General features: G+C 41.4%; 2 protein-coding genes across 9 annotated transcripts in view; one reads left to right on the plus strand and one right to left on the minus strand.

Moving 5' to 3' along the window:
* Nucleotides 1-3953, plus strand: part of myripa (myosin VIIA and Rab interacting protein a) — an 18886-nt gene extending 14933 nt beyond the window's left edge. For 4 of the 7 annotated variants that reach the window (XM_086044001.1, XM_086044002.1, XM_086044005.1 and 1 more), the window contains 5 exons: nt 769-948; nt 2089-2250; nt 3125-3223; nt 3308-3386; nt 3660-3953. In XM_086044001.1, coding sequence (XP_085900127.1) covers nt 769-948; nt 2089-2250; nt 3125-3223; nt 3308-3386; nt 3660-3676 — 537 coding nt within the window. In that variant the 3' untranslated portion in view covers nt 3677-3953. The remainder of the gene's footprint in view (nt 1-768; nt 949-2088; nt 2251-3124; nt 3224-3307; nt 3387-3659) is intronic. The other 3 variants (XM_086044004.1, XM_086044006.1, XM_086044008.1) reach the window with 1 other exon arrangement.
* Nucleotides 2532-25163, minus strand: plxdc2a (plexin domain containing 2a). 2 transcript variants are annotated; one of them, XM_086044010.1, is made up of 14 exons: nt 24933-25163; nt 22303-22511; nt 20319-20462; nt 20155-20224; nt 19949-20071; nt 18758-18876; nt 18580-18679; nt 17409-17504; nt 16187-16268; nt 16013-16073; nt 9211-9439; nt 8006-8041; nt 4942-5093; nt 2532-4476 (listed from the first exon to the last, which is right to left on the minus strand). In XM_086044010.1, exons 1-14 carry the CDS (start codon nt 25012-25014, stop codon nt 4261-4263), a joined length of 1719 nt encoding a protein of 572 aa, XP_085900136.1. In that variant the 5' UTR covers nt 25015-25163; the 3' UTR covers nt 2532-4260. The 2 variants fall into 2 exon arrangements, with proteins under 2 accessions (XP_085900136.1, XP_085900137.1); XM_086044011.1 differs by lacking the exon at nt 8006-8041.
* Nucleotides 25164-26115: the final 952 nt, after the last annotated feature.

The raw sequence follows: 26115 nt of genomic DNA on the forward strand, positions 1-26115 counted from the left end.
GGAATAAGTGTTAATGCACTCGTTTTTAGCCATCTCTGGGGGCGGCCATTTTGTCTTCTGTGGACAGAAAATGACATCACGACTGCTCACAACGACCAATCACGGCTGACTTGTTTTCTGAATCCGAGCCGGGATTAACACTTATTCCTCAAACGCAATATTTATCAGAATTCCCTGTTTCAACTAGTGGGCTTGCATAGACCAAGATATTCTTGAAAAAAAAAATGTTTGTGTTGACTTCCACTTTAAGAGTCTTCAATGGGAATACTTGGATAAAACCCTTGAAAAACTGCCTATCCCAAACACAAGAAAAGTTTTGCTCTATCATTTTGCTCTATCTTCCTCCCACATTCCAAAAACACGCTAAGTGCATCGGAATCTCTAAATTGTCCATTGTTGTGAATGTGAGTGTGAATGTGAATTTTTTTAATCTATGTGTTCCCTGCAATTGGCCCCCAACCAGTCCAGGGTATATCTTGTTTCTCATCCCAGGTCAGTTGGGATAGGTTCCATACCCTAATAAGGACAATCGGTATAGAGGATAGATGAATGAAATTTGATGTCCTCCTAGTCCACATCCATTTTTAGAATCACTAGACTAACATTTGCCTACGCAACTGTGGTTGGAAGTCCAACATAAAAAGTTAGCATTTTGTACCAAACTGTATCGCTGAGCAAAACTAGGCAATTCCTTTTTCACAAAATTACCAGTTTTGGGACCAAAAGCTTCTGTTCCTTCTTGTAAATGGCGTCTACATCTGTGCGTAGAGGTACACAGCAGCGTCACTGTGCAGCATCACAACTGAGGTCCTGAAAGTTCTGAACGCCACAGAGGAGCTGCTCCAGGGGGTGGAGGGCCGGGAAGGCCGCCGTCCATCTGCCCTCTCTTTGCCTGCCAACGCTGATGCCAAGAAACTGGATCAGCAGTTCTCCGCACTGGAAGAGAAAGTAGGTTGGAGTTTAGGTCTGGGCAAATCTTTGTGCACAAGGGCCACATTGGATTTTTGAAATGGATTGATGTGCCATGTCATTGGGTTAAGACGGGTTTTAAAATTGATTTCAATCAATTCATAATACATAAAATAGTAATAATCAGAGCTGGGCATACCCGTCACTGACGGACGCCCGCTTTGCTGACGGTTGACGAATGATGGGGACATCTTTAAAGTAGAGTGTCGGACTTGCCGATGGACGGCCGTTTAAAATTAGAGGCGGACCGGCCTATAGACGCGCTCTATGTTTTTTCCCCCCGGAAAAAAAGGGGAATGACAGAAGCGACAAATAACGGATGCTAAATTTTTAGTAAAATGACCAACTCTGGTAATAATAATTATTGAAATACAATAATTATTTCATAAAATTATTTTAATGTATACACAATTTTATTTTTGATAAGGTTTATTATGTTATTGTTTACAGTGAATACATTAACCAATTATTTAATGAATTGAAGAATTTATAAATTTGGGAAAAAACAGCTAAATTATAGCAGCACTGAGCAAGAAATCGACTTTTTCACAAGTCTTTTGATGAAATATTGACTTACGAGTACAGTAGTTGAATGGGACTTCATGCCCTGAGGGGGTCTGTATCGTTTTTACTGGCACAAAGCAACTTTGAGAAGGATGGGATCAATCCTGGCACACAAAAAAAATACAGATGTCCTGAATTGCTTTACGGCATACTCACTTCCTCCTTTCGCTAGAAGGACGGCTCAGGATTTCACGACACTACGCGCTGGCACGCATGGGAAATGTGGTTGATCTTTGTCAAAACACTACCGCTTTTGTCCACATGGCGCCGCCATAATCAACAAAAACTGACATATGTCATGTCATGTCATCTTCCAAACCGCTTATCCTATATAGGGTCGCGGGGAGTTGCTGGAGCCTATCCCAGCCGTCAATGGGCGAAGGCAGACTACACCCCGAACTGGTCGCCAGCCAGTCGCAGGGCACAAAACTGACATATGACATGTGACAAATATTCCAGGGCTCTTGATCATGTAAATGCTTGGTGGTCTGGATTAAAGTACGAAGCGATGTTTTCTTTAGCGGTGGAAGGTATTTTCAACGTAGTACCCCGCAGGTGTACGTGGCAGCGGGCTCGGTGTACAGCGTGGAGGATGAACTTGGTGAGCTGGAGGAGCGCGCCAGGAGCATCTCCAGCAGCACATCCGACACAGAGCTGTTCTTCCTGGAGGAGCAGGTTGCCTCAGCCGCCGCTCGTGTTCAACATTCTGAGCTACAGGTGAGCATTTGTTGACCTCAGGACATCTCAAATCTGACAGTTTCATAAAATCTGTTAAAGCACAGTAGCATGGAGGCACACAACATTGTGGAATAACTACATTTCTGACAGAATGTGGATTCCGAATGCGGATCCCAGGCCTGTACCACTGAAAGCGAGGTTGCAGGGAAAACATGGAATTGATTTTTAGTAATAAGAATGCTCTCAATATGATTTTGTGGAAGGGTGCACGGCAAGGAAACGAGGAACATGCTGATTTATGGTCATATTTAAAAGAAGAATGATGAATTAGGTGTATATTTATTTTTTTTAAAATTCGCCAATTTACATTTGGTACTTTTGGCTACAAAAAAAAATAGTAACAATAATACATTAAATATAAAAATAAACAAAAGAAAGCATTACATAATGTAACTTAACATAACACGACAAAAACGATATTAAAAAAATGCAAATTGTGTAACGCCACTTATTGTAGTGCCACATGTGCAACAGTATCACATCACGTAACGCCGCATAACGTAATGCTTCATATTGGAATGTCACATCACGCAACCTAACCAAAGTGACAAAAAGGTTCCACAACATAATGCCACACAAACATACCATCACGACATACTGTCACATGATGTCATACCACAGAACGTAGCGCGGCGCCGCATATTGTCACAAAACATAACAAAAAGGCAAAGTAACGTAAACATAATATAATGCCACATAACAAAAAGACCATTTAAGATATCACCATAATGTAAAAAGGCTCTACATTTAATCCATCTGAGAGACTTCTATAGGTACTGCTGTTTTGGTCAGGAACACAGTCATTAATGTCCGTGATCAATAGCATCTATGAACTGAAAATATTCTGTCGCAGATCAGTGACATCTCTGCGAGAATCGCAGCGCTGAGAAGCGCCGGCCTGGACGTGGACCCGCAGTCCCGCTTCGCCAAGGCCAGGACCGTCCCGGTCATGGTAAGTACTGTAGCGCCTTTTGCGTTCTCACACGTGCGCGTGATGTGACCTGACCCGCATGATATCATTGGCCACACACAAAAGACGACGTTGTCTCTCCAGCCTCTCACACTGAGCTCATCCAGACAGCTGAGGAGACGACTGCCTGCGCTCCCACGTCCAGGTGAGCACAACACAAAATATACTGTACTTGTGTACTTTCATTCACATTATCCAACCTCGCATAGCCCCGAAACCGAGATGGGGAAGATTAATGCCGGAAAAGAACAGAAAAAAAAATGGTGTTACTCTTATTTGAGTAAAATTTACTACTAGTAAAATTGATTACTACTACTTATGATTACTCTACCCACCTCTATGTTAGGCTTGGTACAAGAATATAGCATTTGAATTCTTTTTTTTGTTTGTTTACAACATTTGTTGTTACATGTTTCAGAAGACAACAAAAGCTGATCTGAGGACCGAGGACTTCCGCAGTGCCTTCTTTACTGATGCCTTCTTTCCTGCTACTGTTTGTTGTTCACGAGAAAGAAAAGACTACAAAATATAGCAAATTTGTCATCATTTTAGAGATCATTATGATCACAGTACAGTCTAGAAAAAAATAATACCCGAACAAACATAAAACATGTATATTTTTTGACTCCTCCCCATGTTTATATATCATAGTAGTGTACATATTTGTACAGCAGAATAATCAGTAGAAAATAAAGTGATGCTTGAAGATGAATGGCAGCAAAGACCTTTTGAACTTTGTACATGAAGGCGGACAACGTGAGGAATTTTGTTTGTAATTTGGAAAAGAGGAAATGACACTGGGTGAAGACATTCCGCCATCGGGAGGAAGTTTCTCCTGGGGAACGCTGACACATAACAGCGATCTTGGCCAGAAACTCAGTCCGTGTTTGTCTTTGCAAATAACATTAAAGCAGTCCACTGGCAAAGGCGAAGCGCGCATAAAAATACTCGTTTCCTCATAGAGGTATAAATGTAAGAGAGGGCTGCGTCCCAAAGCGCTCTGGGAGTTGTGGTCCAGGTCAGGAGCTCTCCGAGCAGAGGAAGCGTTCCCTCGGGTCGGTGACGATGAAGCCCTCCTTCTGCTCGCTCTCTCGTCTGATGGCCATGACGAACGACTGCTTGGGGTCGATGACCGCCACGCCGTCTCTGTCCACGCCCTGGGGCTCCACCTCGGCGTAGGAAGGGTGGCCAGAGCCGCGGCGGAACTTCATGGTGGGCCAACGGGCCGGACGCCGCTGCAGACGAGCACATGGAACGTGTTGGGTGTTTAAAATTCTGCTCATCTTATTTGCAACCTCGTTGGGGTTTTTGCAAAATTCAGCCCCCGAACCCAGTTTTACAAAGCAACGTGAAATTTGGTAGACATGCCTATCATGAGTCGATGCACAGGAAAGTCATGAATAGAAGCCTGAAAACATGCAGGAATTCATTTTTGTGGGCAGTGGCCATTTTAGGGACGTTTTGATGAAAACGGACGTTTGGTAGAATGCTCGGCATGTTATTTGAAAAGTTTGCCCCGGAAGACAGTTTCATTTGGCAATATAAAATTTGGTATTCATGTCTGTCATGAGTAGACCCACAAAACAGATTCAAGATGCATGCAACACCACACATCGGGATGAAAGCAAACATCTTTTGTGGAGCTAATAAAGTGAGATGTTTAGCCGTACATAGTGTCACTTGTTGTTGTAGTTACTGACCTCCATGAAGAAGAGGCTGGCGGTAGACGTCGGGTGATTGTACACGTAGACGGACACCAGGATACCCATCACCATGACGACCATCACTATGACCACGCCCACCAGTAGACCCGCCTGCTCCCGTTGGCCTGTGTCGTTGTCCTCGCCGCCCGCTGTGAGAACATACGTTTGGAAATGTATTGTTATGGGATAAAACAAATATTTGGATCACATCTTAAAGGATACTTAATTATGCACACCTACATAAGAATGAGATCCAAGATGGGCTGTTTCAGCACTCCTTTTGCCACTGCTTATGCACTTATGCTACGATGTAGGTGCTAACTGCTGCACAGCAAGCTTTATTTTGTCACCATTTGCTGTATCTAACTAACTAAGGCACTAATTAACTAATGAATAAACCAACAAACAAAAACTGATGAACTAACCCATCAATGAACAAACTACCTAACAAATTACCGAACAAACTAACGAATGAACTAACTTGTGAATGACCTATTGGAATTAACCAAATTATAAACAAACTATTGTAACTAATTGACAAACCACCTAACTAATGAGAGAACTAATAAAATAATGAACAAACTAACAACTCATGAATAAGATAACAAAATAATGAACAAATTAACTGATGAAGAGACTAACAAACAAGCTACTTGAACTAATGGAAAAATTAATTAAATTAATTAATTAAATTAATTAAAACAAGCTAGCTAATGAGGGAACCCAAAAACTCCTGTAATAACTAATGCATAAATAAACTAACTAAACAACTAACAAATTACTACTTGGATGAGCATAACATTGGCACTTATATAATAGGTTTGCATGTAAAAATGACATCAGTACTAAAATGCCCAACTCAAAAGACTCTGTAGTGATTTAAGGACTTTTTTTGTGATTAGGTTTACAACAAATTTCCCCGCCCCTTTGTGGGGCGTGGCTTATGTTATGTTTTCGGTCTTAGCGGTCTATGTCACGGGAGGGAGCCAAGCGTAGTAATATTGCTCGCTTTGTCAGTTCTGTTGTCTAAAATGGCGACCGATTGCCACCAAAATGCAAATGCACATTACTACACTTCTACCTGTGAAAGTATAAAGCACTTTAGTTTGGAATTATTGACATAAAACGTGATCTCATCATGATCGCCTCCACATAATCAAAAAAAACGTGCCGATTGCTCCTCCACTTTCACAAGCTGAAGCGGACAAGAGCATGAATGCGCACACGAACCCCAACTGTTTTATATTTCGGACATTTAGCGACGCTAAACTCGTGTCAACCCCCAGGAATGAGACGGCGGCCTGCAGCGAGCAGCAGGGCAGGCAGATTGGCGCTTTATACCCCCACCCCCTTTCCTCCCAGGCTAAAGGTAGGATAACGGGACAGCTAATAGCAACAACTAGCTTCAGGCCGTTGAAACAAAAGGTGTTAGCACAACAACATTAGCTCCTTACTGTCCGCGCAGCGTGTGGAGGTGATCATGAGCCTGTGTCTTCATGCCGCGGGGTTGCTTCCCAAGCAGTCGCGTGCGTTGTCCGACACCGCTTGCAGCCGCCAGCAAGCTTTAATGTTCAGCAAACAAAAAGTTCCAGCGAGGAGGCTGACTGCACAGCCGAGTGTGGCTGCATTGGAACGTTTCGTACCGTTTCGGCTGTTACGTTCCATTGGACGGCGTGTTGTCGATCGAAAAACTGTGGCCATTCCTCATCCAAATAAATGTGCACGTCTCATTTCCACTTCAGTCTCTGTAAATATCCTGACTGGGGTTAAATGCCTCGCTCGTCCTAAGCGTGATGAGCAAAGAAGCAGTGGTTTTTTTTGGTGTTTTTTTTAAGCACAGGAGCAGTGTGCACTCATCCCAGCATAAATCTATGTAGCTCATGCTCACTTCCACATTTCCTCATTCTCATATAAATCAGCCATAGAGAGGTTAATCCTTTTGATATGTTGAAGTGGTCATTAGTAAGGATGTCCACATAAATTTTGGTGCCAATTGATCACCGTTTTTGGACGTTATAAGCAATGAAAGTACAATGATTTCCAATGGAGAATTTGGAATCGGTTCCTCGCGTGACTCTGGCCGAACAAGAATAGAACGGTAGGGGGCGCGGCCATTCTCCTCATTAACAAGAGGTGTTATTCATGGAGTCACTTATTTCCTAATTTCTCACAAATTCATTGAGAAAATAGAAAATGACAACTCTTTCCATTTTCCTGATCAAAAAATATATAAAATGAACTTGTTAGTGAAAACATGGCCATACAGGCTCCACCATCCCTTTAATGAACAAACTAACTAATGGACTAGCTAACTAATGAGGGACAAAAAAAACTACAAATAAAACTAATGAACTACAGTATTAATGAAACAACAAACGAACTAATAGGAAACTAACTCATGCACAAACAAACTAATGAAAACTGATGAGCAGATGAACAAATTAAGTAACTGGGCTCAGGCACAAAGTCCCTGTGTGGACTTTGCATGTTCTCCCCATGCTTGCGTGGGTTTTCTCCGGGTACTCCGGTTTCCCCCAACCTTCCAAAAACATGCATGGTAGGTTAATTGGACACTCTAAAATTGTCCCTAGGTGTGAATGGTTGTTGGTCTTTGTATGCCCTGCGATTTGGCTGGCAACCAGCTCAGGATGTACCCCACCTATTGCCCGAAGACAGCTGGGGTAGGCGCCGGCATGCCCGCGACCCTCGTGAGGGTAAGCGGTTCAGATAATGGATGGATGGATGAATATGAACAAATGAACTCTGGTGGGTTGCAGTAACTAACAAATAAGTGAACATTCAAGCACACTAATGTAACTAGCTAGCTGACTAACTAATAAATTTATTCACAAACCACCACATGAACGATATAAGTAAGAAATTAAACAATCCATAATGCACAAGTAAGTGAACTAACTGGTAACCAGTAACTACTATTAACTACATAACTAATTAACTGTGAACAACACTGAAAATAATCGCCTAACAATTTTTTATGCTGATGAAAATGTTCCGTGCTTGTACTGAATGTCATATTGCACAGAAGTACTCAATGACTTACATTCCTCATCCATGTGAAATGCCACTTTTGCGTCATCTACAAACAAGAACACACATTTAAATAAATAACAGTTCCTATTACGTTTAACTTTTTCACCGAACCAACAACAACAACAACAAGAGAACATCACATTCACAGGGTGGTCAACAGTAGCTCCTTCGGGGTCCCATAAATAACTGTCTTCCATGTTGTGAGCCAACAACAAGGCGGCCACATAGACGCACATACATTGAGGACACTATGCAGTATTTAACATGGCGCTGTATACACTCAGCTATGTGTTAACAGAGTACTGGCAAATAGTTCAACACCCCCCCAACCCCACCACACACACACACACACACAAGTCAGCACATGGCAATATCATAACAAGCATGGCGTGATGATGATGTACTAAACGTGTCTTTTTATCCCCATATTTTAAAAGTATTTGCATTATTGTAAAATATGTATTTATGTTTATTTATATGGTTGTAATAGATTTTCTGTTGTACAGGGTTAGTTGGTATATTTCACAACCCCAAACACCACCATGTTTTTTTCATTTGGGTATCTTATTATGAAAACAAAAAAAAAACAAAATCTAAGATTCAAAATATTTAAGTGGTATGTATATTTTTGTAATAGTTATTAAAAAGATCTGCCAGCCGTGTTTGAGTGGTTAGGCGGGGTACACCCTAAACCGGTCACAAGTCAATCGCAGGGCACACATAGAAAAACAACCATTCACAATCACACCTAGGGACAAATGAGGGTGGTTAATTAACCTATCATGCATGTTTTTGGAATGTGGGAAAAAACTGAAGTACATGGAGAGAACCTACTCAGGCACACGGTCAATATGCAAACTCCACACAAGAAGGCAGAAGCCCTGAATCAAAACCACAACCTGTGCACTGTGAGCTGGATGTGCTAACCATTCGTCCACTGGAAACAAAAAAATCAATTAATAAACAACTTTTATTTTTAACCCAAACAATCCCCCCCCCCCCCAAAAAAAAACGGATAAACCTAAAAAATGTTTCCACTTAAATCAGGGGTTGCCCCATCCTCCCCCCCAAAAACACCCACCAAAGAACCCAAAACACACAAAAAAACAAAAAAGTTAAGAAATACTGAAAAAAATCTGCAAATGTTTAGGTGCCAAACCGAAGTTTGTTTGGGGGCCACTGTCTCTGAATTTTAAAAAAAATTGTGAAGCAGACCTGCAGGTTGGCTGGTGGAGGAAGAAGGACTGGATGTCGCCTTCCCGCCGCTTCCTGTCAGCTGGTTTTCGGCATCGGACGTCTTGCCAAGTGGGGCGGCGGTCGGGCTGGAGGTCTTCTGATGTCCTGATGTCGCCGTCGATGCCACCCCAGCAGTGGGCCCCACCGTGAGCTGACGTGATGACGTGTCTGTGACGTCGAGTACTCTCAGGCAACGGAGATCTCGTCTCTGGAGGAGGCACATTTGAGGCTTCGGTGGGCTTTTTATAACACTTCTTTTGAGGCTTTATCAGGGGATTTTGGTCAGTTTTGGGGGTCACACTTGAGCTCCTCCTCAAAGGGAATTCACCTAATAACCACCAAAGTTGAAGTGGTTGTTTTGTCCAGTAATTCCTCATTTATTGAGGGGGTTACATTCTAGACCACCCCCGCTTTAGATGAAATCTGCGAAGTAGCAACAGATTATTTAGGGCCGACTATGTGGCTTTTGCGTGGCGCTAACCCGTAAAAATGGAGCAAACAAGATAGCATCTACAGAGAGTAATTCACAAAGCACATCCGTATGGTTAAATGCTTCACTAACTGTACTGCCAAGCAGATTGTACTTCTGCACTTTCGCCTTCGAATCTACCTCACCTGCGCGTTGCGTTTTTACTCTTTTTAATTTTTGGAGACTATTTTTATCTTATTTTTTATTTATTTAAATTTTTGTTAATCTCTGGGTCGCTTGATCTCGCGGACTAGCATACAGCTAGCGTGAGACGGAAACGGGCTAGCTTGGGGCTAGCTTGGAGCTAGTGTATTAAAATGCCTTCAGACGACAGCGACGAACACAATGGCCTGCTGGAGAAGGCAAATAAGACAATCTCTGACCTAAGAAGGGATATTCGTCGTCTCTCAGAGGAGCTCCATGAGAAGGAATCGGTCATCTCTTGCTTCGCGACCCGTTTCCCCGAACTCTCCGCGGTGGTCATGAGAAGGCGCGCTCGTGAAATCCTGTCGGCGACAATGACGGCTGAGGCGGCTGGCCTCTCGGACACGGCGAAGTGGGATCCAATTGCCTGCCCGGGGCCATCCTGCTCGACACCGTTGCAGAGTGACACCTGGGTCAAGGTGGTGTCCCGCGGCCGGAGGGCCGGGGAGCAACCCCACCGCCCCCAACTGGTCCTGGGGAATCGGTTCGCCGCCCTGGCGAGTGAGTCTCCTGTTCCCATCACTGCACTACAGCAGTCGGAGACACCGACTGCTGCGTCCGACGCTGGGGCTGTGCTCCCAGGGGCTCCCTCGGATTCCCCGCCACCCACGGCGACGACCTCGGCCGGGAACCCCATGTTGGGCGGGTCCGCCGGTGACACGGCCGTCCACTCACGCGTCGGGCTGCTCCGGGACGCGGTGTCCCGGTACAAGGGTGGTCGTCATCACCAGCATCATCGGCGACACTCATCGGTGTCATCCACCGTCTTCACTCGGCCTCGGCGGAGCCATCCTGGACAGTGGGGTCGTGAATCTTCCGCCGGTGGTGAGTCCCTTGGCGTTCCCTCCTCACGTCACCCACCGACCACCGTTATAATTGGCGACAGCACCATTAGACGTACTCACTATCCCGGCTGCGTCACCCGCTGTTTTCCCGGAGCGAAAGTCATGGACATAGTTAACATCCTGCCGGGTGTTCTTGACTCTCTGCCATCATCCATTACCCGGCTCATCGTTCACGTTGGGACAAACGAGACAATACGCCGACAGTCTGAGCAGACGAAGAGAGACTTTCACGCCCTCTTTGCCTTGTTAAGAACCTGCGATCTCTCGGTCTGGGTGAGTGGCATTTTGCCGGCATTGTCTCGCGGAGCCGAGCGCTTCAGCCGCCTTTTAAGCTTGAACACGTGGCTCCTACGCACTTGTGGCCACCTTGACTTTGCTTTTATTGACAACTTTAACCTATTCTGGAATCGCCCGTCTTTTTACCAGCCGGATGGTGTTCATCCGAACTCTCTTGGTAGCAAGATTTTAGCCGCTAACATCCACCATGTCGTAACCAATTCCACTCCCAGCTGACTCTTGTTTACCAATCATATTTCTTCTTCTACTCATAAACGCTGCAATGACAATGTCACTACCATCACTTACAGGCCAATACCAGCTGCTCACAGTACCACCACCCTCACTAGCTCCCCCTGCAGGCCCTCATTATCATTACCACTATCGGACAATTTTCCCATTGAAACCATCACCGGCAGACGCTTCCCTTGCACACACAAACAACGTGGTTTTAACAGTGGTAATCTAGTATATGTTAATACTGCTCATTCGTACCACCATGAGCGCACGTCCAGCACAATAATTAATCTGGCCGTGCTGAACGTGCGCTCCCTTTTAAACAAAACTTTTATCATAAACGACCTGATTTTAGACAATAATTTACATGGTATACTTTTGTCTGAGACATGGCTTGGTACAGATGCTCCAGTTGCTCTCAACGAGGCTTGCCCACCGAATTTTAACTTTTTATTTTCTACAAGGGATGGCAAAAGAGGAGGCGGGACTGCATCAATTTTTATTAATACTCTTTTATCAAAGGAGATCATTTTTAGCAGCTATTTATCGTTTGAACACCATGCCTTTGTTTTTAGCAGTCCCCCTATTCTCTGCATTACCGTCTATAGACCTCCCCATCATTCCACTTCTTTTATTACAGAATTTTCAGAATTCTTATCCATTTTATATTCCAGTTATAACAGAATATTAATAACTGGCGATTTTAATATACACATGGACAACATCTCGGACCCACTATCCAGAGATTTTTCAAACCTTTTAAACTGCTTGGATTTTAAACAGCACGTCTTGCAGCCAACTCACAACAGAGGACACACCCTGGATTTGGTTATAACCTATGGCTTGTCTGCTGGTGTGTCCTCTGTTGTTGACTTGGCAGTGTCAGACCACTACTGTGTCTATTTTAACATCGCCAGTTTTAACCATCTAGCAGTCCCGGTCAGAACAGTGAAGAAACGCTACCTATCTTCTGAGGTGGCAGCAAATTTTATCGAGATCTTAAAAAACACTCCTGCTGACATTTTACCTGCACCCTGTGATCTTATTGTTGACAATTTTAACCTACATCTTAAATCATCATTAGATTCAGTAGCTCCACTTTTAACTAAAACAACAAAAACAAAGACTGTACCCCCGTGGAGAAACAATGCTATCAAAATATCAAAGAGAAAATGCAGGAGTGCAGAGAGGAGGTGGAGAAAAAGTAAACTTACAGTACACTATGAAATTTTATGCGAACAACTGAAATCTTACAATAAAACAGTAAAACTGGCAAGATCTTCCTATTTCTCAAACCTCATTACAGTCAATAAAAACAACCCCAGGGTTCTCTTCTCCACCTTTGAACTTTTAACTAGTTCTGATTTTAATAAGTCCCCACAGAGACCAACAGATGCTCTCTGTGAGGACTTTGCAGACCACTTCAGAAGTAAAATCGATGACATAAGATCCAGTCTTTTAGCCCGTCAAAACACAAGTTTTAATAAACCCGGACAATCATATTTACATGAGGAAACACTGGAAAGTTTTGCCCTGGTTGATGCAAGGACACTTGTTCGAGTTTTCTCCCAGGTAAACCCAACAACCTGCCTTTTGGATCCAATTCCCACATTTCTTTTTAAGACATTTTATGGATTTTTTGAAGAACAAATTTTAAATATAGTCAATTGCTCTCTTCAGACAGGCGTCTTCCCAGCTGCCTTTAAAACGGCGGTGGTGAAGCCCCTTCTGAAGAAGAGCGGTTCTGACCCGAGCGTTTTTAATAACTACAGACCCGTATCCAACTTACCGTTTTTAAGTAAGATTTTAGAAAAACTGGTTTTCATCCAGTTGAATCATTTTTTAAATACAAATAATATTTTGGAGAAATATCAATCTGGTTTTAGGATGAACCACAGTACGGAGACTGCTCTTTTAAGGATCTTAAATGATATTAGGTGCACTGCAGACGTGAGAAAACTCACAGTCTTGGTGCTACTGGATCTAAGCGCTGCTTTTGATACAGTAGATCACCAAATTTTATTAAATAGACTTAAAAATCTAGTGGGCATCTCTGGTACTGTTTTTGACTGGTTTTATTCCTATCTCACAGACCGATATTTCTTTGTAAGTATGGATACTTGTTCCTCTAAAACTCATGAAATTAAATGTGGGGTTCCTCAAGGTTCGATTTTAGGCCCCTTACTTTTTAATCTTTATATGCTTCCCCTCGGGGATGTCATCAGGGGACACGGCATCAGCTTTCACAGCTATGCTGATGACACGCAGCTGTATATTGCCGTGTCTCCTGATGACACAGGACCCATTGATACCCTTTTAAATTGCATTTTAGATATCAAGTCATGGATGGCAGATAATTTCCTACAGCTCAATGAGGACAAGACTGAGGTCTTAGTTATCGGTCCCGAAGGTCAGAGAGAGAAGCTTTTACCAAAACTACACATTTTTAATCCCTCACACTGTGTGAAGAACCTTGGCGTCATTTTTGACTCTGAGCTCAGTTTTATTCCTCATATTAAAAATGTAACCAAGATTGGTTTTTATCACCTTAAGAATATCGCCAGAGTCCGCCCGTTTCTCTCTCAGGCTAACACGGAAGTGCTGATGCATGCCTTTATTTCCTGTCGTTTAGATTACTGTAATGCCCTGCTCTCTGGCCTCCCGAAAAAGAGCATTTCACCACTGCAACTACTGCAGAATTCAGCCGCTCGGGTGCTGACGAGAACCAGAGGGCGGGAGCACATTACGCCAGTTTTGAAATTGCTGCATTGGCTCCCTGTGTGTTTCAGGATCGATTTTAAAGTACTTTTATTAGTTTATAAATGTGTTAATGGTCTTGGGCCATCTTATTTATCTGATTTGCTTTTATCATACCAGCCCTCGCGGATCCTGAGGTCCTCTGGCGCCGGCCTTTTATTTATTCCAAGGGTGAGGACCAAAATGCATGGCGAGGCTGCATTCAGCCATTTTGGTCCTCACCTTTGGAATAGCCTGCCAGAGGATGTCAGGTCTGCAGAGACTGTTGATATTTTTAAGAGGAAGCTCAAGACACACCTTTTTAGTTTGGCTTTCAACAACTTTTAAATAATTTATCTTTTCTTTTGATTGAAGATAATTCTATGTTTTGCTTTGAATGTTTTAAAGCACTTTGAGTTGCATTTTTATGTATGAAAAGTGCTATATAAATAAAATGTGATTGATTGATTGATTGATTGTGTCTCGTGCTCCAGTGTTATTTGCGCATGTTTAAATGAGGTAATATGTATATATTTGGTAGAGAAATTGCATGCGTCATTGACAACACCTAATTCACGAACACCAGTGCTAAAAGCTAAATATGCTAAATAACGTCTTTAGAAATCTGGTGTAAACTTGGCACTCCTCTGTGAACTTCGGAAAATATCAACACTATCGCCACCGTATTTCGGATTTTATGGGCATTATAACGTCTTCCTCTCCATAAGCACTCAGACCCAAATAGTGAGTCGATCATTTTGATATTTTCAGAGATTTATGCGGGCATGAGTAGAGATGTGCAAGTCAATTTTGGTGATGATTGATAAGCGTTTTCTGACTGTTCCCTTCACGCCTCTAACGAGCAGCGCCAGGCTATAATAAATTAGCTAACAATGTTTACTTTACTGTCTACGTGCAGTTGTCTAACTTAAGACATTGTTAGACTTTGCAATAAGCCCTTTGAACTTTAGCTTCTTTTATTGAGGGTGAAAATACCTTTAGTCTTTAGTCTGTCTCATTCCTCCTGGCTCACACACACTGTATCATTTAAGTAAAAACAATTTAAGTGCGAGTAAAAAAAAACAAAAAAGGTGACCCTGTAGTAGAACTGCACTAGACAGACTGATGAGTGACAATTAATTGTGAAACATATGACTTTTCATATCGGGTCTGGACAGAGCTTGGTAGTAAAAGTTGGATAATTGCCCATGAAACACCAAAAGTCAGAGACTGGCCATTCTAGTTTAAAATGGAGATTCATCCCATGCCAATTCCAATGCAATTTCAAATAATTGAATGGATTCCATGGGGATATTAGACGGTGGATCATGGTTAGCAAGTCTGCCTCACCGTTCCGAGGTTTGGGTTTTGAACCAGTAGTTAAGTCCCGCATCATAACATCTCGGCCGGATTACAGTAAAGTTCTTTACTTTGGGATCTGCCAGTCCTCCCTCAAGCGTCTCCTGTTCAAAAATTCAACAAAACCCCTATTCTGGCCTCCCCCTACTGGCTGCTTGAGCACTTTAGGCTTCACTTTAAGATTCTGCTATTTGTTTTTGAACTCTTGAAATGGTCTCACCCCGCCTTCCATCTCTGAGCTGCTCCGTCACTACATTTCTGCCCGGTGCCTGAGGCCAGCTGACCAGCTGCTTCTGAAGGAATGACCTGATGGTGTACATTAGACAAACTGCTTCACTGTCATTTTTTTCACCCACCTTATTTTTCATTCATTGGCATTCCACATGGCATGAAACTTGAGCCCTTATTTTAGTGTCTAATTTCTCGTTTTACTTTTATTGTTGTTAAATTACATTATGTACAGCATTTTGTTTCACTTGCAATTTGTTTTTAAAGTGCTCCATAAGCAGAATTGAGTTGTCCTGAGCTTGTTTGTGTATACTGTTTGTGCCCTTCGATTGGCTGGTGAACAGCCCAAGGTGTATCCTGGTCTCTGACTTCCAAAGTCAGATGGGCCATGAGTTACCCACACTATTCTTAACTACTAAATGCCAACCTCGTCCTGGCATCCGTGGTCCACCCAGTCCTGGCGGTTCCGGTCAAAGCCACTTGAGCATCTGAAATAAAAAAACAAAAAAAAAAACCAAGAAAAGGTTGACGTGGTGATACGGAGAATGACGAATGCTCCACATTCCGGAGGCAATATGCTGTGTGTGCTTTTCCATTTAACCTCTGCAAGCGAGAGCACCAGCTGCAGTTGAAGCCAATCTGAGAAGTGACACACGGAGCACAGCCGGAGAACTGCAGGCACGCTGAGGACAGACAGACACAGTCAGGAAGGCTTTTCCGAGCCACTAATTCCTAACACCTTCATAGATACTGGGGAGGGGCATTTCATTCAAAAAGTCAGCATCACATGATGGCATACAAAAACTAAGAGGAACTTTAACCTCATATTTGTAAATATGTGTTCATCTTTATCTCAATTACATCTGTTTATATGGTTGTCATGGGTTTTATGTTATTTACCTTGTTTTTTTTATTTCAGTCATTACGGATTGGTTAGTATTTTTTATGTTAATGTTGTTACTGTTGTTCACGAGATTCAGTTTTTGTTCCCTTAATTGTTCTGTTTTCATCCCTCCCTAAAAAAGGATTGAGGATTCTTTATATTTTATGTCGTGGTGCCTAGAGATAAGTTTGTTATATCGTTACCATTGAAATGAATGGAAATGCCATTAATCTGTTATATCGCCACCCGTCACTGTCCGACCCCCCAAAAAATTGGTGTATTTTTAATGAGGAAAAATTGCACTCAATAATATTGTACTTTTTAAAAACGGAGTAAGAGTATAACCAAATAGAATGGAAAGAAATAAATAGTCTATGCACTATGATTTAAGCCTACAATTCAATTTGTTGCGCCTGTCCTAGTGTGCCCACCTTGGCCACCTGGAGGAGGCAAAATACAGCCATGAAGACACAAGTGAAGAAGAATCGTAATACTTTTTCTACTAATACCACTTGAAATGCCTCAGTAAAATGCCGTAATATTAGTCATTTTTCATAGAGGATTAAATAAATATGTTATATTATCTGTGTATTGTGTTCAAATCTTGAAGCTTCTTTTTTTAAGAATTGTTCAATAGGCTATACTATTTTTTGGACCCAACCTAACCCAAACTACTTGTCTATGAACTAAGCCTTTGCATGTGGTACTATTTTTGTAAACTTATTATTGTTTCATTCCATTCATATTTATTTAATATTTTTCACACTTATCACACATTTATGCTTTCTTAAAAACATGAAAAAAATGCTGCAAATTGTGTATTCTTTTTAAATCATTATGTATTTATTTTTAGTCAATAGTTTTCACACATCACCATTTCCAATAACCGACTTTTGTTCTACTTTTCTAAATTCAGTTGACTTGCAGTGGATTGACTTACTTGGGAGAGGTAGCATCTCTATGGTGGTCGCATTGGAGATTTTGGACTTGAGAATGTCCACTTTGTGGTACTCATAGATGGTTCTCCGCCGCACATCTACCAAATAGAAAAAGATGCTGTTAAGTCGATAGTTTTTTTTGGTAACTATGTCATACGATGCGTGTGTACTGACAAAGAAGTTACAGATCGGAAGAGCCCCCAGCAAGGGCTTTAATTTGACATGTGACTCATTGGGGTTTGTTGTAAATTGTTTTTGACCTCACTACTTTGACCTTGTGTGATCCATTTAATGTCAAGGATTTAAGCTTCTTTTGCTTTGCACTTTGCCAAGATAAAAAAAAACAACAACAACAACAACGAACGCAGAGCTGGGCACCGCCTAACCGTCACAAAGTTCCCGTCTGCATATTTAGCCGACCCACATGGTCCCTGTCAGTCCAAGTCAGCCAAACGGTGTCGAGAACGGACTTAACCGGGACCACGTCACACGTGGGTGTCGCACACCTGACTCGCAGCCAAATAAATAAAAAATAAAACAGTGTTGGATACCTGGCAATGACAGGTGCCCCATATTGTTTTTATTTCACTGATCACCACACTGTGTGTGTCTGTTGTTTTTATTTGATATTTTTTCTTTATATGGTGGCGTGTCCGCTTGTGTGGCGCCTGCGTGTGACGTGTACATTATAAGTTCTTAACGCCGATTGGCTGTCGCCGACGAGGGACGGACTGGGTCCACGTGGGTCGGCTAAATATGCAGACGGGAACTTTGTGACGGTTAGGCAATGCCCAGCTCTGAACAAACGTCTCATCTTTGTGCTAGCAAGATAACAAACCATAAAATAGACGCAACAAAACCTGCCTTTGTTTGCATTTTGGCAAGACAAAAAAAAAAAAAAAACAACAGATAAGAAACGCATCTCTGCTGACACTTGTGCTTTGTCAGGATAAATAGACGAAGCCAGATAATTTACCTTTGGCGTATGCTTTGGGTGGGTAAGAAACATGAAGCTAAATATTTTGTCTTCGCTTGGGCAAGACAGCAGACAAAGCAACAACGTATTATGCCACAACAGATGGAGAAACACATGATTTGGCAAATGACAAACCCACAAACATAAATGTATCACAGCGAAAACTAGATTGACATGCTGTATGAATTCACACTCACTCGGGATCTGCTCAATCTTGTGAAGCACCACGAAAGCGTCCGAGAGGCCGACTTTGACCGGATGATTCTCACTGCTGATGTCGATTATATCAACAGGAATCTATAGGGGAAAAATATTTGCAGCTTAAAAAAAAAATCAAGAAAAAGTAGGAGAGCATGACATGTAGATGCCGGCCACCTCTTTGTAGGCGAAGACAATGCGCCCGTCGCTGTGCAAAACAGCTTGGAAGCTGAACGTGCCCGAGTGGACGTTGTCCTGCAGGTGGAGGCGGATCCACTGCACCACCAGGGCAGAGCCTGGCACGGAGGCACCAAACAGCACAATGAACAGATTTTATAGCTAATACAGAAGACACAGGGTTTCAACTGTATTTTTTCTCTACAAAAATGGGAGTATGACTGTATGAAAAGAAATGAAACCCATAAGACAAGGACAAAATGCATAAATGTAATTATTTTCCACATGAAAACTCAATCATATAAAATGAAATGATACAAAAGTTTTCCATTAAAAAATGTGGTGAAAATGATACAATAAAAATTACAGTAAATACTTTGAAAAGTGTATTTTGTTTTAAACTCTACATAACACAAATATATAACAGAAAAGTATATGTTAGACTTATGATAAACGCAATATATTTTTTAAAATGTATTACATATGAAACACCCATATTAAAAAAGATATGAATACTAAGCTAAGTAATGTTTCTGTATACATTCCCAAATTTAAAAAAATGATATATTATATTTAAAAAATATAACAAATACAGATACATTATCTTATAATGTTGTATTCAGTTTGTTTTTGAAAATGAAATTTAAAATGAAATTAACATTTATTTTGTTTATCATTATTATTACTTAATATTCTAATAAGTAATATATAGTTCATGTAAAATTAAAATTCAACAGTAAAAAAGAAAACAAATTTCCACATAAAATTACAACAGTAAAATTGTTGTTTTTAAATCTTCAAAAGCACCCGTTTTTTAAAAGTTGTTTTCCACCTAAAATGGTTTTGTAATGAAATATTTGAAAAATGGTACAACATATTTTTTTCATCCTAAATAAATGAAAATACAAATATCATATTTAAACAACATAATAATTAGAATGATGATTATGATTATTATTATTATTACTAAAATGTTTTATATTATCTTACACTTGTACATAAATCAAAGTAACATTTTAAATTGTTTTCCATAAGAAATAGATTTAGTAAAATAATACAAATTTTCCAAATTGTTCCAAATGAAAACATATTTCATCCAAATGAAAATGATATATTTTTTTCTAAATACATTTCCAAATAAAACAAATTCATTTCAAGTAATCTATTAGAGCAATAAAATGATCTTCTCACCATTATCATAGTAAAAGACGGAGGAGTTGCTGGAGAGGCTGGGGTCAAAGTCGGCCATGAGTGGCGCGATGTACTGAGTGGCCGTGAGCAAGCGGTGGATGATATCGCCAGTGTAAATAAAGCCTGTCCAGGGAGACTATACACTTCATTGTACTGTTTACAGATGTATAACTAACGAAGCAGCCAGTGAGTGTGAATGCACTCGCCTCCGGTTGCCACGGTGACTTCCTTCAACATATGACCATAGAATGGAAAATCAAAGGAAAGATTGACTCTCTGGAAGAGATACAAGTGCCATCATGTAAAAACATATGCAGTATGTTACGTGGATGATGATGATGATGATGATGATGATGATGATGATGACTACCTCAGCTTGGCGGTGTGTGCCAGACAGGAAACCGCGGGTCTTCCACTCGTTCTTGTTGGCCCGCTCCATGTTGACCCACACGTCTGCACCTCCTGCATCTCCGGGACCGATGATTTTAGACATGTAGTAGACATGATCCATGTTCTGGCACAAATGAAGGAAATTAATCATTATTAGTTCGTCATTAATAATCACTTGCTATTTCTACAAATGAACTCCAATTCTTGTAAATTTGACACACCACACAGAAGTGTTGTTAACAACCCTGCCAAATGTCTATGATCGAAAAAAAAAAAGCCAAATATATCAAATGAGACTAAAATCAAGGCTTTCTCCCCTCTCTCAAACGCTGTGGGCGTGTCCGCTGAATGTGCTGAAACCACTCCCTGATCAACCGTCAACTGTCAAAATTAAATACCACACATCTGGCTTATTCCTACACATCTCGATATGTTTGAGTCATGAAAATGTATCCACTTACGTGTCTTAAGCAACCATGCTAGCCCAAAGCCCCGTCCCACACGCTGGCTGTCAGATCATTTACATTTTCCCCTTTCTTTTCTTCGTTGTGGTGCTTCCGCCTTTCTCACCGTGGTGAGCAGGCATTCACGGCTGACAGCGAGGCGCTCTAATGCGGCCACACCATTAAAATACTCCTTCTCGTTTGAAATGGTAAAATAATGTTCTGCCCGCTGGTCATTTAAATGCTAGTGGCTAGCCATCATGCTATCAGCTACAATGCCCTTCGTATATGCATGTGCTTGGTCCAGTTCATTTGTGTATGTCCGCGACCTGGGCACCCTTCTGTCATCGCACATCCGTCCTTATTCATAAAATAGTCGTCATCCGTCCCCATCCGTCCTTGTCCTTTTAAAGCGCTTCTGCCCTTACATTGCAACAGTTCCCCGCCCCCCCGTCATCTGTGCAGAGAGGCTAACAGAAGAGGTTTCATAATTCACAAATTCATTATTTAAAGCTCATTAGCTGTCTTATTTCCTATTCACATCCACTTACCAGCTGTGAGTATCGTGAGTGGATTGAATTCTTTACAACAGTATTTTAGATAATGGATGGGTGGATGTTTAAGTGTCACCCGAGATAGCATTTAGCTGTCAACACAACCGGACTACGGATTTGCCGGGGGACATCACAAGAATATTTAAGAAATTTACTACTGCGTTTTATTCCAAAACCTTTGCATTATAATGCAAGTTTACTGTCTTATTGCATTATTTTGCAATAAAACATTTATTGCAAAGTAACGTAATGTTATTTTAGGAAAACAACAAAAGACTTCCACTTCCGGGCCGTAGCCTTCCAGTGTACGGTGGCACTGGCATGAGCATGAATGATGGTTTGGAGAGATTTTTTTACCCTCTAGCGATGTACCAGGCAAGGACATACTTCGCATGCAAAGGGTTGGTATGGAAAGGTATGTACCAAATGCTAACAGTTAGTTAACAAAACAAAATTGCTATCCACCTTTTTCCGATGCCCCATACATACCTTACATTATTACACATTTAAAACAGGTTGGACGTGTTTCTGTCCGTCATCAGTGAAATGGGCATCCTGTGGCCTAATCCATGGTATTGCATTGAACCACTAGACGGCAGACTATGCCTGTGAGTAAAATGTTACTACAGGGAACGCACATGAAAAAGAAAAAAAAAAGGACTCTACATTGTTGTTACAGGCAGTCGCAGAAGACGTCAGTTTGTATTTGACCCTGTTTGGGACGATTACAGGGACGGATGAAAACCCACTTCTCGTCTCTGCTTAGTCCGTCTTTTTTTTAAAAAACCTCTTGTCCTCCGTCCCCAAAATGGCCGTCCGTCCGGGACGGAATGCACACCTCTGTTAAATGAATGGTACTGCTCATATGGGAGTGCGCAGAAAGACACTTTCCTATGTCACCATGAGCTCCACTTTCTGTTCTATGGTTATCATTTTGCACTAGCTAAAGTGGTGCGGGGGTCCTCACCACAATCTGCGTGGAGTTATCATGCCCTGTCTCCAACAGCACGTCGTCTGAGTCATCCGGGCGGTGCCGGTCTCTGTAGAGGCCTCTGGGATCCGCGGCCCAGGCGGGGACCTTGGACGTGGGCCTGGACGGCAACCTCTTCCCCCTGTTCTCACTCTGGGGGGGTCTGGGTGGGTTTTCCATGACAGTTGATTGTGTCTGGCTTGAACCTGAGAGTGCAAACACAAGACATTACTTACTGTGCTTTGTGTGTGTTTTGCAAATGTAGCAAGAATGTGACAGGCCCGGCTTTTGAAAGTCTTGTAATGAAATGGGCTGTATATTTTTCTGTACTTGTATAGCGCTTATCTACCTTGGGTACTCAAAGCGCTTCACAGTGTTCCTCATTTGCCCAAGCTCTAACAATAACCCAAGTACTGTGGCGCCTACAAGTTTGATTCATTCCATGACCAAACTTGTACTTTAAAACAATCTTCAACCAGAGATGGGCACTTTACCCTATTTTGCCGGTCCGTCTTCCGTCCGCGACCTGGGTACCATTCTAGTCTCTCAGTCCTTATTCATAAAAGTAATTGTCCTCCAGCCCCCGTCTGTCCTCGTTCTTTTAAAGCACTTACGTCCTTACATTCCGTCCCTCCCCCCCCCCAAAAAAAATGCATCCGTTGTGCACTCATCAACATTATTTCAAGCTCATTAGCTGGCTAATGTCCTATGCACATCCACTTACCGGCTGGGAGTATCACAAGTGGAGTGAATTGTTTACAACAGTTTTACCAATATAGCATTTAGCTGCCACAATACCTACCCCTACGCTTTTGGGGAAGAAAAACATATGACTGTGCATACTGTTAGACAGTCTTTCGTCATGTGTTGCCACACTATTTGTGTTCAGTCCGTTGCTTTTCCGCAACATTGATGCTATTGAGAGATAGCATTAAGCTATTAAGATAGCAGATTGAGGGGCTGATATGTGGTAGTTTTAAAAGCACCATTTGTAATTCTCTCAAGACCAGAGTGGAATAGCGTGCACCCCCTCTTGAGAGGAGTGGTACCAGAGCCCAAGATGTGAGAGGAGGCAAGCCCGACTATGTCTAGCCGAAACTTCTCAACCTGGCACACCAGCTCAGGCTCCTTCATCTGGCAGAGAGGTGACATCATCCCACGTCCCTAGAATCAGCTTCTGTAGCCAGGGACGGACAACCGGCGTCCATGCCTCTGGCCGCCACCCACTGCATCCGACCCACTTGGCACCTCCCACAGGTGGTGTGTCCATGGGAAGGGGGACCCACGTTGTCCTTTTGGGCTGAGCCCCAAGGGAGCTCACCAACGAGTCCCACCTCCTTGTTTAGTTTGACAGTAAACTGGAGAGGGTAATAAATACCTTCAAGTGCTAACAAGTAAAAAAATAAAAAATAAAACACTACAGAAACGCCAAAGTCAAGTCACTCGTATCTCAAGGCAGCAATGTAGTGTAACGCACATGGTCCGTGAAGGAATCGTTCACGCGGAGGCCATCATGCTTCGCTAATGGCCATCACGCCGCTGCCAGTGACTCACTTTGCTCTTCACAGCCCAGGGTGAAGAAGGCAGCCTCCGCACATTCTTCACACCAGCAAAGCTGCAGCAGTAGTTGCTGCTGTAGTTGTGGGTTTGTCACATGCTAAATAATCAATCAGCTACTGTTTGTGGGCATACTTGCATTGCACTGTGACATGGACGCTTGGAGGAAAACAGGATGCATGATAGTGAAAAATGTTACATTTCATAATTTAAAGTCTTTACTATATAACACATCCATCCATGCATGCATGTATTTGTATATAACTGTATAGTTTCAAACGGATAAATATACATTTAAAATGAGGTTTCTTAATTAAATTAAAAATAATAATAGATGTTAAAAAAATGACCAAAAAATCATGAAGAATTGATACATTGGCATCACTCATGTAAAATAAACTAAATATGAATTAAAATGTGAGAGTATACAAGCTTTTTGTTAGACTGATTATGTTATAACATTTTTTTTTAATTCAAAACGTTGTGTAGTGCAAAAACACACAACCAGAATGATTGTCGGGGAGGGTCCCTAATATTTGCAAAATTCTGAAAATAGATTGCCGATCAAATTTACTCTGTCACGTCAATCCAATTAACATTTACATATATGAATAGTAATATGTATGTAAAAAATAAAAACAAAAAAGCTCTGTGTATTTTGGTTTAGTTTTATACAACTGTAAACCTGTTCAAATTTAGTTTTTTTTGGTACCTTTTCTTCAAAATTGAAAACAAAAATATCAGTTATAGCCAGATTAAATGAAAAGTTATGTTTTCTTTTGTAGAAATGATATTCTTCATATTCTAGTATTTAAAAAAATAATACATTTACATGAATACAATTCTGCACATTAGATGCGTTTTAATACAGTATATGCCCGAAGACAGCTCGGACGGGTTCCAGCACGCCCGCGACGCTCGTGGGGGTAATGGATGCATAGATAGCAATTTATATTGAGAAAAAAAAAAAGTGTTGTTTTTTTGGGGGTGCGGGGGGCAACTTTCATTGTTTTTTTTTTTTCTTCGAATTACATACAAAGTTTTTGTTTAAAAAAAGTTGTGTGACTTACCAAATGCAGATCTTGGCGTCACGTAGCTGACTGGAAGTTGGAAAACAACCAGGAGTCCCGCAATAACACGAAACGTCTTCATTATTTTCTCCTAAACACCGGCGGTATTTTTTTCCGGACAAGGAACACAATTTCTTGGCGAGTTGTTTAAAATGTCAAGACTTACAAACTGGCGGCAAACCAGCTGGCTGCCACTTTTATCGACCCTAGTGACAACCAGGGCAACGTGAGGTCCACGCTGACTTCATGGACCGTTGGAAACGTCAACACTTTTTCGACTCAAAGTAGACATTTGTCTTGTCACAAAATGGTGCTAGGTTTTTGTTATTTTTGGGAGTAAGTTTAAAGGTTTGGTGAACAATCAACACATTAACGCAGGAAAACCGATGTTGCCATACGCTAAAATAGATTTTAAAAAATTCCAACGTGTTATTGAATGTGACAGCAGTTGAGCGTCAATTATAGTTTTATTTTTAGACACTAGATGGCCATATAACACAACTGTGGAACCTGTCCCCAACGCCGTATATAAAAGAGTTTATATACGACGTTGACGTGACTTGACTGCATTAAAAATGTTGTAAAGGTGGGAGTTGTTTACGACTTCACCTACATACGACGTTTCGTTTCGAGGTCATAAAACAATACGTCGTGAGGCAGAATGCGGCGTTGAGTCATGTAATTGCTGTTTTTAATCATTCAGACTGCACCTTTCAAGGGTGTTTTTTCATGTTTCCAAGGCTTATAAGCGATTTTCATACAAATATGCACCGTAAATATGACTAAATACTGTAGTTGTATATATAAGACACAAAGTACAAAAAATAAAATAAAACTCGTATAAAAGTTGTAATGACAACATATCTAATAAAATGTCAAACTTTTTAAATTAAAAAAGATCTTTTTGAGAGTTATTTATATGTATGAGGAAAAAGTAATTTAGGATTGTGTTCAGTCAATTTGGAAAATGTACATTTTAATAGAGTTGTTCAGGAAAGGTATGCTTTCAAGAGTTGCATTTTGTAAAAATTAATATTTTCAAATGGAATAGTTAAGAAAAAATATTCAAATTTCATGACTCATATTTGAGTCAAATTTGAGGAGAAAAAAGGCAATACATTGGAGTCATATTTACAAGACAAAGTAACCGTATGAAAAACTGCATAGGACAAAAAGATGCATA

This window comes from Filicampus tigris, chromosome 10, assembly GCF_054856515.1.
Source record: "Filicampus tigris isolate MCC_2025a chromosome 10, RoL_Ftig_1.0, whole genome shotgun sequence".
NCBI classification, from domain to species: domain Eukaryota; kingdom Metazoa; phylum Chordata; class Actinopteri; order Syngnathiformes; family Syngnathidae; genus Filicampus; species Filicampus tigris.